Below are 10,948 nucleotides of genomic sequence, written 5' to 3'. Positions count from 1 at the left end.
CAGCTGCCGCTCCCGCACGTCGGCGGCCCCGACCCGGTCCCCGCGGCCCCGGGACCCGCACCCCGGGGGCCGGCCGGGGGCCGGGCGGGAGCCGCGCGGTGCGGAGAGGCGGCGGCGCTGGGAGACGGGCGAGCCGAGCTGCGCCTCCCCCGCGCCTCCCTCCCCCTCCTCCTCCTCGCCAGCCCCGTGGAAAACAAACAAGGAAGAGGGATAAAGTCTTTGTTGGGGCCTTACCGGGGGCGCGCGGCCGCCGTCGGCGCGCTGGGGTTAATCCGCCATGAGCGCTGGCAGCCGGGGAGGGCCGCCGAGCCAGCGGCCACGCACAAAAGAAAAGTTGTTGGGCTTCTCTTCGGCGGGGCTGGCAGGCGGCGGTTCCCCTTCCTGGCCCGGGGCCACCCCACGTCACCGCGCCGGGGCCGCGCTCGTTAAAGGCGCACGGCACACAAAGCTCCGGCGCCGCGGGAGCGGACACGGCCAGCGGGAACCGTCCGGCCCCGGCCGCGGGGAAGGGGAACCGACCGCCCCCGGCCATGGGTGTACTCACTGCCGGCACGCTGCCCCGGCCCTGGGTGACAGAGGGGCCGGAGGGGCCGGCGCAGACCCGCTCCGGGCCCCAGAGCAGCTCGCAGAAAGCCGGGGCCTCAGCAGGGAATGGCCCCTGGCGCTACGCCTCCCGCTAACCTGGCTGGAGTCACGTCCCAGCTGGCCCCCGAAAAACTGCCCCCGATACGCACACACCCCGCGACCACGGATTCAGCGGGAACCGGACCCGCCGGGTCCCCAGCTGGAGCTGGCGGGGGCCGACGCTCACCCCTCGCTGCCGATGCGGAGATCCTCGGGAAGCATCCCCACAGCGCCCGGGCTACCTGAGGAAGCTCGGGCTGCAGGATGGGGCTGCCCCGAGCACGGCACAGGAAGGGCACAAGGAGAAGGTTCTTTCAAACCGGCGCTGGGGGCAGCAGAGGAACCCGCGGGGGACGCGGCCGCCGAATGCCAAGAGCTCTTTGCCAAGAGCCGGGAAACGAAAACACACAAGCCTGAGCCCCCGCGCTCCGTCCGGGTCCCCCCTTCGTAGAGAGGGGGACCCCGCTGAGCTCGGCCGGAGGCGGAGGCTGCGCCACAGGCGGGTCCCGAGCCTTGCACAGCCTCCCCTGCGGCCCCGAGCCCCGGAACCACCGGCGACCGCCCCCTCCCCGCCGTGACCTCAGCACCCCCCGTACCGTGGCCGTGGCCGCCGCCAGGGCCGGGGCCGCCGGGGCCGGGCTGGGGGTCGGGGCCGGGCTGGGGTGGGTATCGGGACCGGGCCGGGCTGGGGTGGGTATCGGGACCGGGCTGGGGTGTGTATCAGGCCCGGGCTGGGGTGGCGGCCGCCGCCCCGTTCGAACGGCAGCGCTCCCCCCGCCGCTCCCCATTGGCCGCCGCCGGCCGGGGCGCGTCACGTGCGCGGGCGGCCCGCGAACCGAGGGGTCCGGCGGGGGACGGGGACACGCGTGGGGCTGCGGGAGAGGGCTCCGGGGACCACGGGGCACGCGTGGGGCCGTGGGGAAGAGGCTCCCGTGCGGGTACGGTGACACACTTAGGGCCGTGGGGGCGTGGGTCTCAGGCCCCCTCTCCAAAGGGGGGGGGGACACACGAGGGGCCCTGGGGTGCCCATGGAGGGGAGCGTGTGGGGCCACAGGCAGAGCAAGGAGTACATGGAAGCCCACGGTGCGTCAGGGGACACGTGGGGGACTCTGGGGATGTGTCGCATGCAGGCACCCCACTCTGCTCTGCGGCACCAGCTGGGCAGGGGTCCTCACCAGCCCCCACCGTGCCCTAACCCACTAGTGGGACCTTACCTTGCTTGGGGGGGCGGTCCTGGGCTTGTCCCTGTGCTCACAGCTTTATGTCATCTTGCACAGGCCCAGAAAAGTTGACTTTAGTCACAGTGTGGATTGTGGTGGTGCCTCCCCACCACGACCCAAGCCACACTGTAATCTGGGAAATGCTAGTTAAGCCTCAGCCTTAATGAACAGCACCTGGGCTAAGCCTCTCTTCAGTTTAACAGAAACAGCCTGTTCCTAGGATCTAACAGGTGTCTAACAAGCATCTGTTTGTTAACAGCCTCAGAAACTTACTTTTCTTCCTGGAGTAACACCCCGAGTGGAGCAGTATTTTTGTTACTGAACCTTCAAAGAAAGTCACCAACTCAACTTGTGGCCAGGATAGAAAATTACGACGACTAAAGCCCACTCTCTAACAACCCTATAAAGAGGGGTCCAAAGTGAGACCCACTGAGCTCTCGATCCCCAGAAGGGGCTAATACAAATGTCTCAAACACTGATAACCAGATGGCTGTGGAGCCAACAAGGGACTGTTGGTAATAACAAGATAAGAACTGTTGGTAATAACCAAGGATATTAATATGCCATAAGATGTGGCTGGAGAAGGGGCCAGGTGGAGACAGGGCAGCACTTTTCTGGGACAAACATCCTTGTTGTAGCTCCTGGAGATAAGTACAACACACTACAGCACAAGCACAGGAGTGAGGCCAAGAAGTGGGAATGGACTATACAAAAGGGATTAGGACCACCAAAGACCCCCAAAGCCCTCCAACCCACTTCCAGAAAGGCCTAAAAGAACAGACTGTGCATGATAACGAATTTGCATAGAAAGCCAGAAAACCATCTTTAGGGTGGGGAAACCTGTCCACAAAAAGGTACCCCCCAATTTCCATGCCAAATGTGTCATTTACTAACAAAACCTTCTGATTCTTTGCAGACCCTCTGACTTTTGTTGTTCCTTTTGAGCATGAGCCTTTAAAAACCTTTGGTGCTTCCTTCCCCTTAAGGGTGGGTCATCACACATCCTCTACCCAGGGGCATCCTCTTGGCCCCAGGGGTCGTGATGGTGACAAGGGATAGTGGGATGTGTGTGTCCTTTCCCCACCACAGCACAGCTCCCCCTGGGCTCTCCCACCACATCCATGCTGCGGCCGGCAGAGAACGGCAGAGACAGGCACTGGATGAACATGGTTTTATCTACTGTGGCCAAAAACAATAATTAAAAAAAAAAAAAGAAAAAAAAAAGAAAAAACAACAAAACAAACAACCAAACAACAAAACAACCCAAAATAAAGGTCTAAACATGTAAAAATGAGCAGGGAGGGTGTCAGAGCCACCAGGCCCCACGCAGAGCATCACATCCACCTGGCTCCAGCCCACCTGTCCTGGTGATGTGGCACGCGGTGCTGACCTACACCGGGGCCTCCTTGCGCCAGTTGTTCCCTTTGTGCTCATCCCTGTGCAAGGCAGCGTCCAGGTGACACAGCCCCCTCCCCACACAAACCCACCCACGAGGAGGAGAAAGCCTCGAGCAATGCAGGTGGGCTCGACGTGCCGGTGATGGGCGTCTTGGCATTTGGTAGGAAACAGGATATCTGTCCAAGTTCCGTGGCAGCACCATGGGGAGGGAAGGGAAACAAAGAGAAAAAAAATGGGAAAGAAACCCCCAAACAACCCAAAGCGGTGAAGCGGCAGCGCTGGAGGCAGGCTCAGGGGATGCCAAACTGTACAACCAGTTCTTCTTTGGCGTCGACGCGGATCTGTGAGAGCGCGCTGAAGGCGTAGGCGGCTATCCGGGACACCTGCGGGCACGAGGACACGGCTGTGGCACCGCTGCCTCCTGCAACTCCTGCTTATCCGGCAGAAACCGTCGCGGGAGGTTAGCCCCCAGCCCTAACGAGTCCTAAACCCGTCCTGGACTTTGCCCCCCAGATCTATCGAGGCCTCAAACCTGACCTGCACTAACAAGCTAACAAGTCGTAACAAGTCAGCTAACGAGGCAGCACTAACAAGTCGTGCCACGGCTCTGGGCAAGTGGGGAGGGCAATGCTGCTCCTCCAGGACGGGGAACACTGCAGGCTCCCAGGGCTCACCCCGGCCCGGCTCACCTGCTGCAGGTCTGCAAAGGGGACGGGGTCGCTGGCGAGCACTTGGTGCGGTTGGTTAGTCAGAGACGGCAGCAGCGGGAGCTTCTTCCAGTGCGTCAGGTTGTTGCTGAGCATGGCCAGGCGTGTGCTGTGAGGGGGGAGCAGCATCAGCACCGTGCCAAGACACAGGGAGACCCAGGAGATGGGTGTGGCACCCCTGGGCACCCAGCACCCCTGAGGGAGAGGGAGGGAGGGAGAGCAGTGCTGCCGCACTCCCAGCATCCAGCCCTCTTTGCCCCCCACAGCAAGAGGATGAGAGAGCTTCCAGCTCTCCAACACAGCAGGAGCTGGAAGCTACTGAAAGTACACCTTTCAAGCAGCAGCAGTCACATCCAGCCCACTGCCGTCTGCCCCAAGGGCCGGGTGAACACAGGAGCCCTTTGTTCCAGGCTCCGCTGCCAGCACTGCCATGGGCCTCTCCCGAGTGCTGGGAGGGCAGAGGAGAGGCGTGGGGCTGCACGCTGCTCTCCACGGCAGGGCAGCCCCACTGTCTGCTGACTTCACTCCCCTCAGGCCAAACCCCTGGGGCCCTGCCCAGGGACGTGGCTGTGAGGGACTGCGGGCACCCCGAGGGAGAGGGGCAGATCCCACCTGTACTGCCTAGCTCTGTCCATGTACTCATGCTGCTCCATGCCCTGGGAATCCGCTGCCGACACGTCGATGATGTTGCTGCAGAGACACAAGAGCGGGTCCCGCTGCAGGCTCACTGCTCCCCCTGAGTTCCCTCCCCATCTCAGAGCATCCTCTGACGAGGGCAGCCAAAATCCGGCACCCTCCAGCACCCCAAAACAAACATCTCAAGGCCAAACTCACCCCATGAATGATGCCAGCTGGACATGAGTGTGCCAGGCATGGGAGCATGAGCATGCCGAAGCCCTCCCACCCAGGTTGCCCCTCTGCATTTGGGGGGAAGCCTCCCCAGAAGGGGACACAGTGCTGGTGCCCCCCCCCAGCCATCCACTCCGCATCCCCATGGAGTCACTTGCTCATCCCAGTTTGGAGCAGGGGGCTACCCAGGCCCTGCCCCTCCTCCCAGCCCAGCAGCCAAGGGGCACCTCACATATGGATTCTCGTCCCTGTGCCCCCATGGGGCTCAAAGCCAAGGCAGGGGGTTGTCTACAGGCAGAGGGACGTGGGGGGCTCTGCCACAGCTCCCTCCTTCCCCTCAGCACCTCTGGCTGGTCAGTGGGACCCGCAGCCAGGCAGCTGCCCAGCTGTGTGCCCATCGCAGGGTCAGTGCTGCCCGCCCCACGGTGCTGGCACTGAGGCGGTCGTGGCCTGGGGCTTACATGGCCGTTTTGGCGAGGATGGAGGACAGCATGGCCTGCTCGTCGGTGCGTGCCGAGGGCAGGTTGTGGTAGCTCTGCTCCGCTCCATTCAGCACCTTGCTGGGAGGGCTGGCTGCCGGCTCCAGCAGCCGCTTCGTCTCTTCCTCCTGAGGGAAAGGCAAGAGGAGAATCAGCCCCGGCTCCCCCACACCAGCACCGTTCACCCCAAGGGATGAGGTGCATCTCACCCTCCACCTGCCAGGAGGGCTTCCTGTGCACCCCAGTGTAACCCAGCACAGCCTCGGCTCTGCTGAGGCAGTGGCGAGGCTCCTCTTCCCCAGTTCCTTTGCTTTTTTCCAGATAAAGCCCCCATGGCCACGAAGGGACCAAGTGTGGCTGAAATCAGGCAGCGTGTGGCAGCACATCTGGAGGGGCCAATCCTGCAGGCAGGAGCCCACTGCCAGCACTGCCCTGCCTGAAACCTGGCAGCTATCGAGGACCTACAGTGGCCTCACCCCCGACCACAGAAATCCCATCAGCCTTTGGTCTCCACACTGGCATGGCTGGGGGCTCATCGAGGCCAGGTGAACCCCACCTACCACAGCCCAGGGACAGCAGGGGGTGGGGAGTTCCCAGAGTAACAGGGCACATCCCAGGGACAGCAGGGGGTGGGGGGTTCCCAGAGTAACAGGGCACATCCCACCACTCAGTCCAGGGGTGCAGAGCTGTGGCTCAGGCCTTAATCCCCTGGCTTGGCTGAGCAGCGCCGCAGGGGCCGGGAGGAGAGCCCAGCAGAGAGACCATGGACACAAACACCCAGGAGAGCAGGATCACAGAAACATCAAAATCAGAAAAGCCCTCTGAGGCCATTGAGTCCAACAGCTCCCCCAGCACTGCCAAGGCCACCACTAACCCATGTCCCAAGTGCCACATCCACATGTCTGTCAAATCCCTCCAGGGGTGGGGACTCCACCCCTGCCCTGGGCAGCTGTGCCAGGGCTGGACCCCTCTTTCAGGGATATTTTCCCTCATATCGAACCTAAACCTCCCCTGGCATAACTTGAGGCCATTTCCTCTTTTCCTGTCCCTAGTTCCCTTAGAGCAGAGCCCGATCCCGACCTAGCTCCACCCTCCTGTCAGGAAGTTTCAGAGAGCAAGAAGGTCCCTCCTGAGCCTCCTTTTCTCCAGGCTGAGCCTCCTCAGCTGCTCCTCATCAGACCTGTGCTTCAGACCCCTCCCCAGCTCTGTTGTCCTCCTCTGGACATGTTCTGGCCCCTCACTGTCTGTCTTGTCCTGAGAGGATGCTCAGCCTGTGACCCAGGGTGAGCTGGGAATGCAACCACTCCTCCACTCACTGACATCTCCAGCTCCTGCCTGGACGGCAGCTCCCTCTCCCCTTCCTCCAGCTGGGCCCTGCCGCTGCCATACTGTGGCCCAGGCCCCTCTCCTTCCCTCCCCGCGGGAGCACCACGGCCCAGCCGCCGGCCGGGCTGCCCTGGGGACGGGGCCGAGCTCCCTGGCAAGGCACGGGCAGAGCCCCAGTCCCGCCCGAGGATTAAGTTTCGCGGGACAGGTGACAGCCCCAATTTTGCACTGGCCCAGGTAGGAAAACCTGGCGCTGCTCCCGCCGGCGCCGCTCGAGGCCCCGGACTCGCGCCGGCAGCGGGACGGGGGAACGGGACGGGGGAAAGGGACGGGGGATGCTCCGGCACGACCCCGGAGCCGCCTCCTCCTGCGGCCCCGCGGCAGGGGGGCACCCCGGGCGGCGCGACACACGCGAGGCACGAGTGACACGGAGGCGGCCAAAGCGGGAGGGCGCTCGGAGGCTGCTCCGGGGGCGGGGAAGGGCCGCGCCCCGCCGAGGGCACACGCCGCCGGTCCCCCCCGTTCAGGCAGCCCCGGGGGTGCCGGGCCGAGGCTCCCCGGCGGCGCCGCCCCCCCCCCGGGCCCCTGTCCCCACCTGGTCGGAGGCCTCGGCCTCGCTGCTGTAGCAGCAGCCCATGGCGAGCGCCGCAGCCCCGGCCCGGCCCCGCCGCCCACGTGACCGCCGAGTCACCCGCCCACGTGACCGGGGGGAGGGGGACGGGGGGGGACATAGACCGCGCGCGCCGCCGGGAACGCGCGCGCTCTCGCGTCACGTGGAGGGGGCGGTGCTCGCGCGTGCGCTGCGTCACGCGGCCCTGCGCGCGCGGTCACGTGCGGGCGTCCAGTGCCGCCCCCCCCCCCCCCCGTCGCTTCCGGTGCTCCCGGTGCTCCGAGCGCTCCCCGCGTTCCCGGTGTTCTCGGTGCCCCCGTGTTGCCGCTGTTGTTAGTGCTCCCAGTGCCCCCATCGTCTTGGTGCCCCCACGTTCCCCGCGCACCCGCTGATCCTAGTGTTCCCAGTGTCCTCAGTGCTTCCACCGTTCCCTATGCCCTTACGTTCCCGGTGTTCCCATGGTCTCAGTGTTCCCAGTGTTCCCAGTGCCCCCGTTGCCGCTGTTCCTAGTGTACCCATGCTCCCAGTGTTCCCATGCTCCTAGTACACCCGTGTTCCCCTTGCCACAGTGCTTCCACGGATTCTGCTGCTCCCGGTGCTCCCAGCCCCAGTCTTGGAACCTCAGCTCCAGTATCAGGATCCCAACCCCAGTGTTGGGGCCCCCCAGCTCCAGTATCAGGCCCCAGCCCCAGTGACAGGACTCCAGCTCCCGTATCAGGACTACAGCTGCCAGTATCAGCATGCCAGTACTGGGGCCCCAGCCCACAGTTTGGGTACCCCAACCCCAGTATTGGCACCCCAGACAAGAGTGTCAGGCCCCCAGCTGACACTGTACCAGCATCCCAGGCCCAGGCTTGCTCCTGCAGCCCCACAGACCCAGCCCGGCCCTGGCTGGCCCTGGCCCCAATGAGCTGGTAACTCGAGCCAGTGGTGGCTGCAGCTAAGGTGACACCATCAATAATTGAGTGGCAGCAGGGCCCCACGCAGGAGTGCCTGCCTCTGCCTATCTGGAGTGTGGGGACAGGTAGGTGCCACCCCCATGGCCCTGTCCTCTTGCTGTGTCTGGGGACCCCCAACAGCTCAGGGTGTGGGGAGCAGGCTGTGGGAGGCAGGATATGGGGGGTGAGGGCAGCAAAGCTGGGCCAAGGAGGGGTACGAGGGGCTGTGCTGGACAGTGCCCCTTAGAGCAGCCCAACCCTGCCCACAACACCAGTCCTGCAGACTCCAATATGGGGACCCCAGCACCCCTCAGACCTGGCACAGGGACCCCCAGAACAGCCCAGGGTGCCTCAGCCCCGCAGGCCCAGCAGCACCAGAGCCCAGGGAGAGACATTTGCAGGGTGTGCAGAGTGCAGCCAACTCGTGGCATGAGTGGGAGCTGTGGGGCTGGCACCCTGGGAGGACCCCCACTCCCACATCCCCCGGGTGGGGGCTCTTTCCCCAGCCTCGCTCCCCTGTGATGGTGTCTCCCGCGATCGCACTGGCCTTCCTGCCCTTCCTCGTCACCCTGCTGATCCGGTACCGGCACTACCTGGTGCTGCTGTACCGGGCCGTGCTGGTGGCCTGGCTGCGGGACCGGCTCACCGGCACCACGCGGGAACAGCGCGCCTTCCAGTACCTGCTGGCCCACGCCATCCCCGGGGACCCCCACCACATCCTGCAGACCTTCGACCAGTGGTGCTACCACTGCGAGCACCTCAGCTGCGTGGGGCCCACCAAAGGTGAGTGCCACCCTCGCCCACACAGGCCGCACCGGGCACGGCCACAGCACCACTGGCACAGCCACGGCACCATTGCTATGGCCGTGACGGTGCTGGTGCGGTCACGGCCCCGCTGGCATGGCTGTGGTTGTTGGTATGGGTGCTGAGAGACATGTGCCATGTCAGGGCGGATCGTGGAGCGGCTGCTGCTGGAGCGGGCACCACTGCGGGTGCTGGAGCTGGGCACCTACTGCGGCTACGGCACCGTGCTGCTGGCGCAGGGGCTGCCCCCGGGCGCCCGTCTCTACACCGTGGAGGGGAACCCCCAGCACGCCGCCGTGGCCGAGAAGGTCATCCGCCTGGCCGGCTTCGACGAGCACACGGTGAGCGCCCGGGCACTGGGGCAAAGGCTCTGCGCCTGATACCCGGGGGGAGACGGGCAGGGACCGTGGCACCTGCTGGGAGGTATCTGTGGGAAGAGAAAGATTCTTTCCCACATGGACCCCTCACCACTTTGTGAAGCAGGGTGGCGGGTGGGCACCCGGACACCACCCCAAGGGCTGAGAGTGCTGTGGTGCAGGTGGAGCTGATCGTGGGCCCCTCGGAGGAGGTGATCCCCCAGCTGCGGGAGAAGCACGGCCTGATGAAGGCCGATTTCGTCTTCATGGATCACTGGAAGCGCTGCTACCTGCGGGACCTGCGGCTGCTGGAGAACCACCAGCTGCTGGCTGAGGGGGCCACCATCCTGGCCGACAACGTCCTCTTCCCTGGGGCGCCCCACTTCCTGCAGTATGCCAAGACCTGCGGCAGGTACCGCTGCAAGGTGCACCGGGCCAGCCTGGAGTACTTCCGCGCCATCCCCGACGGCGTGGCCGAGCTCCGCTACACCGGCCCCCGCTGACCGGGCCACGAGCTCCCGCCCCGCGCTGCCACGGGCACCGGCTGCAACGCTGGCTGCAACACGGGCTCTGCAGGAAATGTGCTGGCTGCTGTGGTCTGTGGGGGGTGCTGGGGGAAACTCGCTCCCCGAGTGGCTCCTGCCCGCGCTGCTTCCCCGTGCCCCTGCAGGGAGCTCTGCCGGAGGGCCCGAGGAAGCATGGTGGGGAGCAGCCCTGCACTTGCCTGCATGGCACCCCCATGGCTGCCCCTGCCTGCCCTGGTGGCCTCAGACACCAGATTTGGGGTTGTTTTCTTGTAAACCGAGTTTATTAGAAAAGATGTGTCAGCCCCAATGTGCCGGGTGACAGCTGCCCCGCCGGCTCCCCCAGGGGGGCTCCGCTCCAAGGCCTCCACACAGCACCCACGGCAGGAGGAGCTTTACTGACCTGCCCCCCAGAGCCGCGGGGGGCAAGGGCTCTCCCCAGCTCTGGTTAGGTGTGGTCGTGGCAGAATCAGATCATCCACTGGTCCTGATCCTGCTCTGCCCCCTCCATGTCCACCTGGGAAAGGGAGAGGTCTGAGATCCCCCACCAGAGGAGGGGCCCAGGAGAGGGGAGTGGAAGAGAGGAGAAACTCCTCTGAGGTTCAGCTCAGGCTCCTACACGCTGCATATCCCCTACTCTGGGGTTGCAGTGGGGCCCCCAGCCCCACTATTTACCTCATTGATCTCCCCGTCATCAGGAGACTCGTTATAATCGTTCATCTCATCCATATCCTGCATGTCCTCGTCATCTTCAGAGTCCTCTTCGCTGTCTTCATCATCTTCATCATCCTCCTCCTCCTCCTCGTCGTAGTGCTGTAGACACGACAGCTCCAGGGCCCCGCCAGCCCCCCGGCACCCCCCCAGTTCCCTGCCCACACACCCACCTCGGACGCTGGCTTTCCTATGGGCACCAGGTTGTTGTCCTTCTCGGCAATGCTCTGGAGCTGGGGAGGGCAGAGAGGCGGGTGAGCACCCCGGCAGCTCTGGGACACCCCGCGCACTCCCCGCTCGGCTGCCGGCTCACGCTGCTCCCTGACCACGGCTATTCCCAGCTGGCAGCTGCCTGAGGAGCCCTGTTCCCCCGTTGGGATCCCCCTGCCTGTGCCCGAGGAG

At 64.7% G+C, this 10,948-nt stretch overlaps 4 protein-coding genes across 7 annotated transcripts in view; 1 reads left to right on the top strand and 3 right to left on the bottom strand.

The window, feature by feature from the left end:
* NUMA1 (nuclear mitotic apparatus protein 1) overlaps nucleotides 1-919 on the bottom strand; it is a 20,630-nt gene extending 19,711 nt beyond the window's left edge. For 2 of the 3 annotated variants that reach the window (XM_027663493.1, XM_027663495.1), the window contains exon 1: nucleotides 235-350. The gene's annotated coding sequence lies outside the window, so the exon portion shown is untranslated. Of the gene's footprint in view, nucleotides 1-234; nucleotides 351-811 lie in introns of those variants that run through there. The other variant, XM_027663494.1, reaches the window with a different exon arrangement.
* A 1,790-nt stretch (nucleotides 920-2,709) lies between these two features.
* Nucleotides 2,710-7,316, bottom strand: LAMTOR1 (late endosomal/lysosomal adaptor, MAPK and MTOR activator 1). The gene is made up of 5 exons (XM_027663500.1): nucleotides 7,199-7,316; nucleotides 5,260-5,405; nucleotides 4,562-4,639; nucleotides 3,932-4,058; nucleotides 2,710-3,625 (listed from the first exon to the last, which is right to left on the bottom strand). The coding sequence occupies exons 1-5, from the start codon at nucleotides 7,238-7,240 to the stop codon at nucleotides 3,533-3,535; spliced, it is 486 nt and encodes a 161-aa protein (XP_027519301.1). The 5' UTR covers nucleotides 7,241-7,316; the 3' UTR covers nucleotides 2,710-3,532.
* Nucleotides 7,317-7,600: 284 nt separating this feature from the next.
* Nucleotides 7,601-9,882, top strand: LOC113956725 (transmembrane O-methyltransferase homolog). Its single transcript, XM_027663605.1, has 4 exons — nucleotides 7,601-8,237; nucleotides 8,658-8,934; nucleotides 9,100-9,296; nucleotides 9,494-9,882. The coding sequence occupies exons 2-4, from the start codon at nucleotides 8,673-8,675 to the stop codon at nucleotides 9,812-9,814; spliced, it is 780 nt and encodes a 259-aa protein (XP_027519406.1). The 5' UTR covers nucleotides 7,601-8,237; nucleotides 8,658-8,672; the 3' UTR covers nucleotides 9,815-9,882.
* Nucleotides 9,883-10,097: 215 nt separating this feature from the next.
* Nucleotides 10,098-10,948, bottom strand: part of ANAPC15 (anaphase promoting complex subunit 15) — a 2,013-nt gene continuing 1,162 nt past the window's right edge. For both annotated transcript variants that reach the window (XM_027663550.1, XM_027663551.1), the window contains exons 2-4: nucleotides 10,720-10,779; nucleotides 10,511-10,648; nucleotides 10,098-10,352 (exon numbers count right to left, since the gene is read on the bottom strand). In XM_027663550.1, coding sequence (XP_027519351.1) covers nucleotides 10,305-10,352; nucleotides 10,511-10,648; nucleotides 10,720-10,779 — 246 coding nt within the window. In that variant the 3' untranslated portion in view covers nucleotides 10,098-10,304. The remainder of the gene's footprint in view (nucleotides 10,353-10,510; nucleotides 10,649-10,719; nucleotides 10,780-10,948) is intronic.

The sequence above is a fragment of the Corapipo altera genome, unplaced genomic scaffold (assembly GCF_003945725.1).
Source record: "Corapipo altera isolate COAL_440 unplaced genomic scaffold, ASM394572v1 165, whole genome shotgun sequence".
Classification (NCBI taxonomy): Eukaryota; Metazoa; Chordata; class Aves; order Passeriformes; family Pipridae; genus Corapipo; species Corapipo altera.
This window is presented reverse-complemented; position numbering and strand designations above follow the sequence as displayed.

Bases quoted from the DNA above. Each gene is read 5' to 3' on its own strand.
- LAMTOR1 (XM_027663500.1), bottom strand. From the start codon at position 7,240: ATGGGCTGCTGCTACAGCAGCGAGGCCGAGGCCTCCGACCAG. The intron at 4,640-5,259 runs GTAAGCCCCAGG...GTGTCTCTGCAG, and splicing joins ATCCTCGCCAAAACGGCCAT to CAACATCATCGACGTGTCGG. The intron at 3,626-3,931 runs GTGAGCCGGGCC...TCGTGCCCGCAG, and splicing joins CCTTTGCAGACCTGCAGCAG to GTGTCCCGGATAGCCGCCTA.
- LOC113956725 (XM_027663605.1), top strand. From the start codon at position 8,673: ATGGTGTCTCCCGCGATCGCACTGGCCTTCCTGCCCTTCCTCGTCACC. The intron at 8,935-9,099 runs GTGAGTGCCACC...GTGCCATGTCAG, and splicing joins CTGCGTGGGGCCCACCAAAG to GGCGGATCGTGGAGCGGCTG. The intron at 9,297-9,493 runs GTGAGCGCCCGG...GCTGTGGTGCAG, and splicing joins CCGGCTTCGACGAGCACACG to GTGGAGCTGATCGTGGGCCC.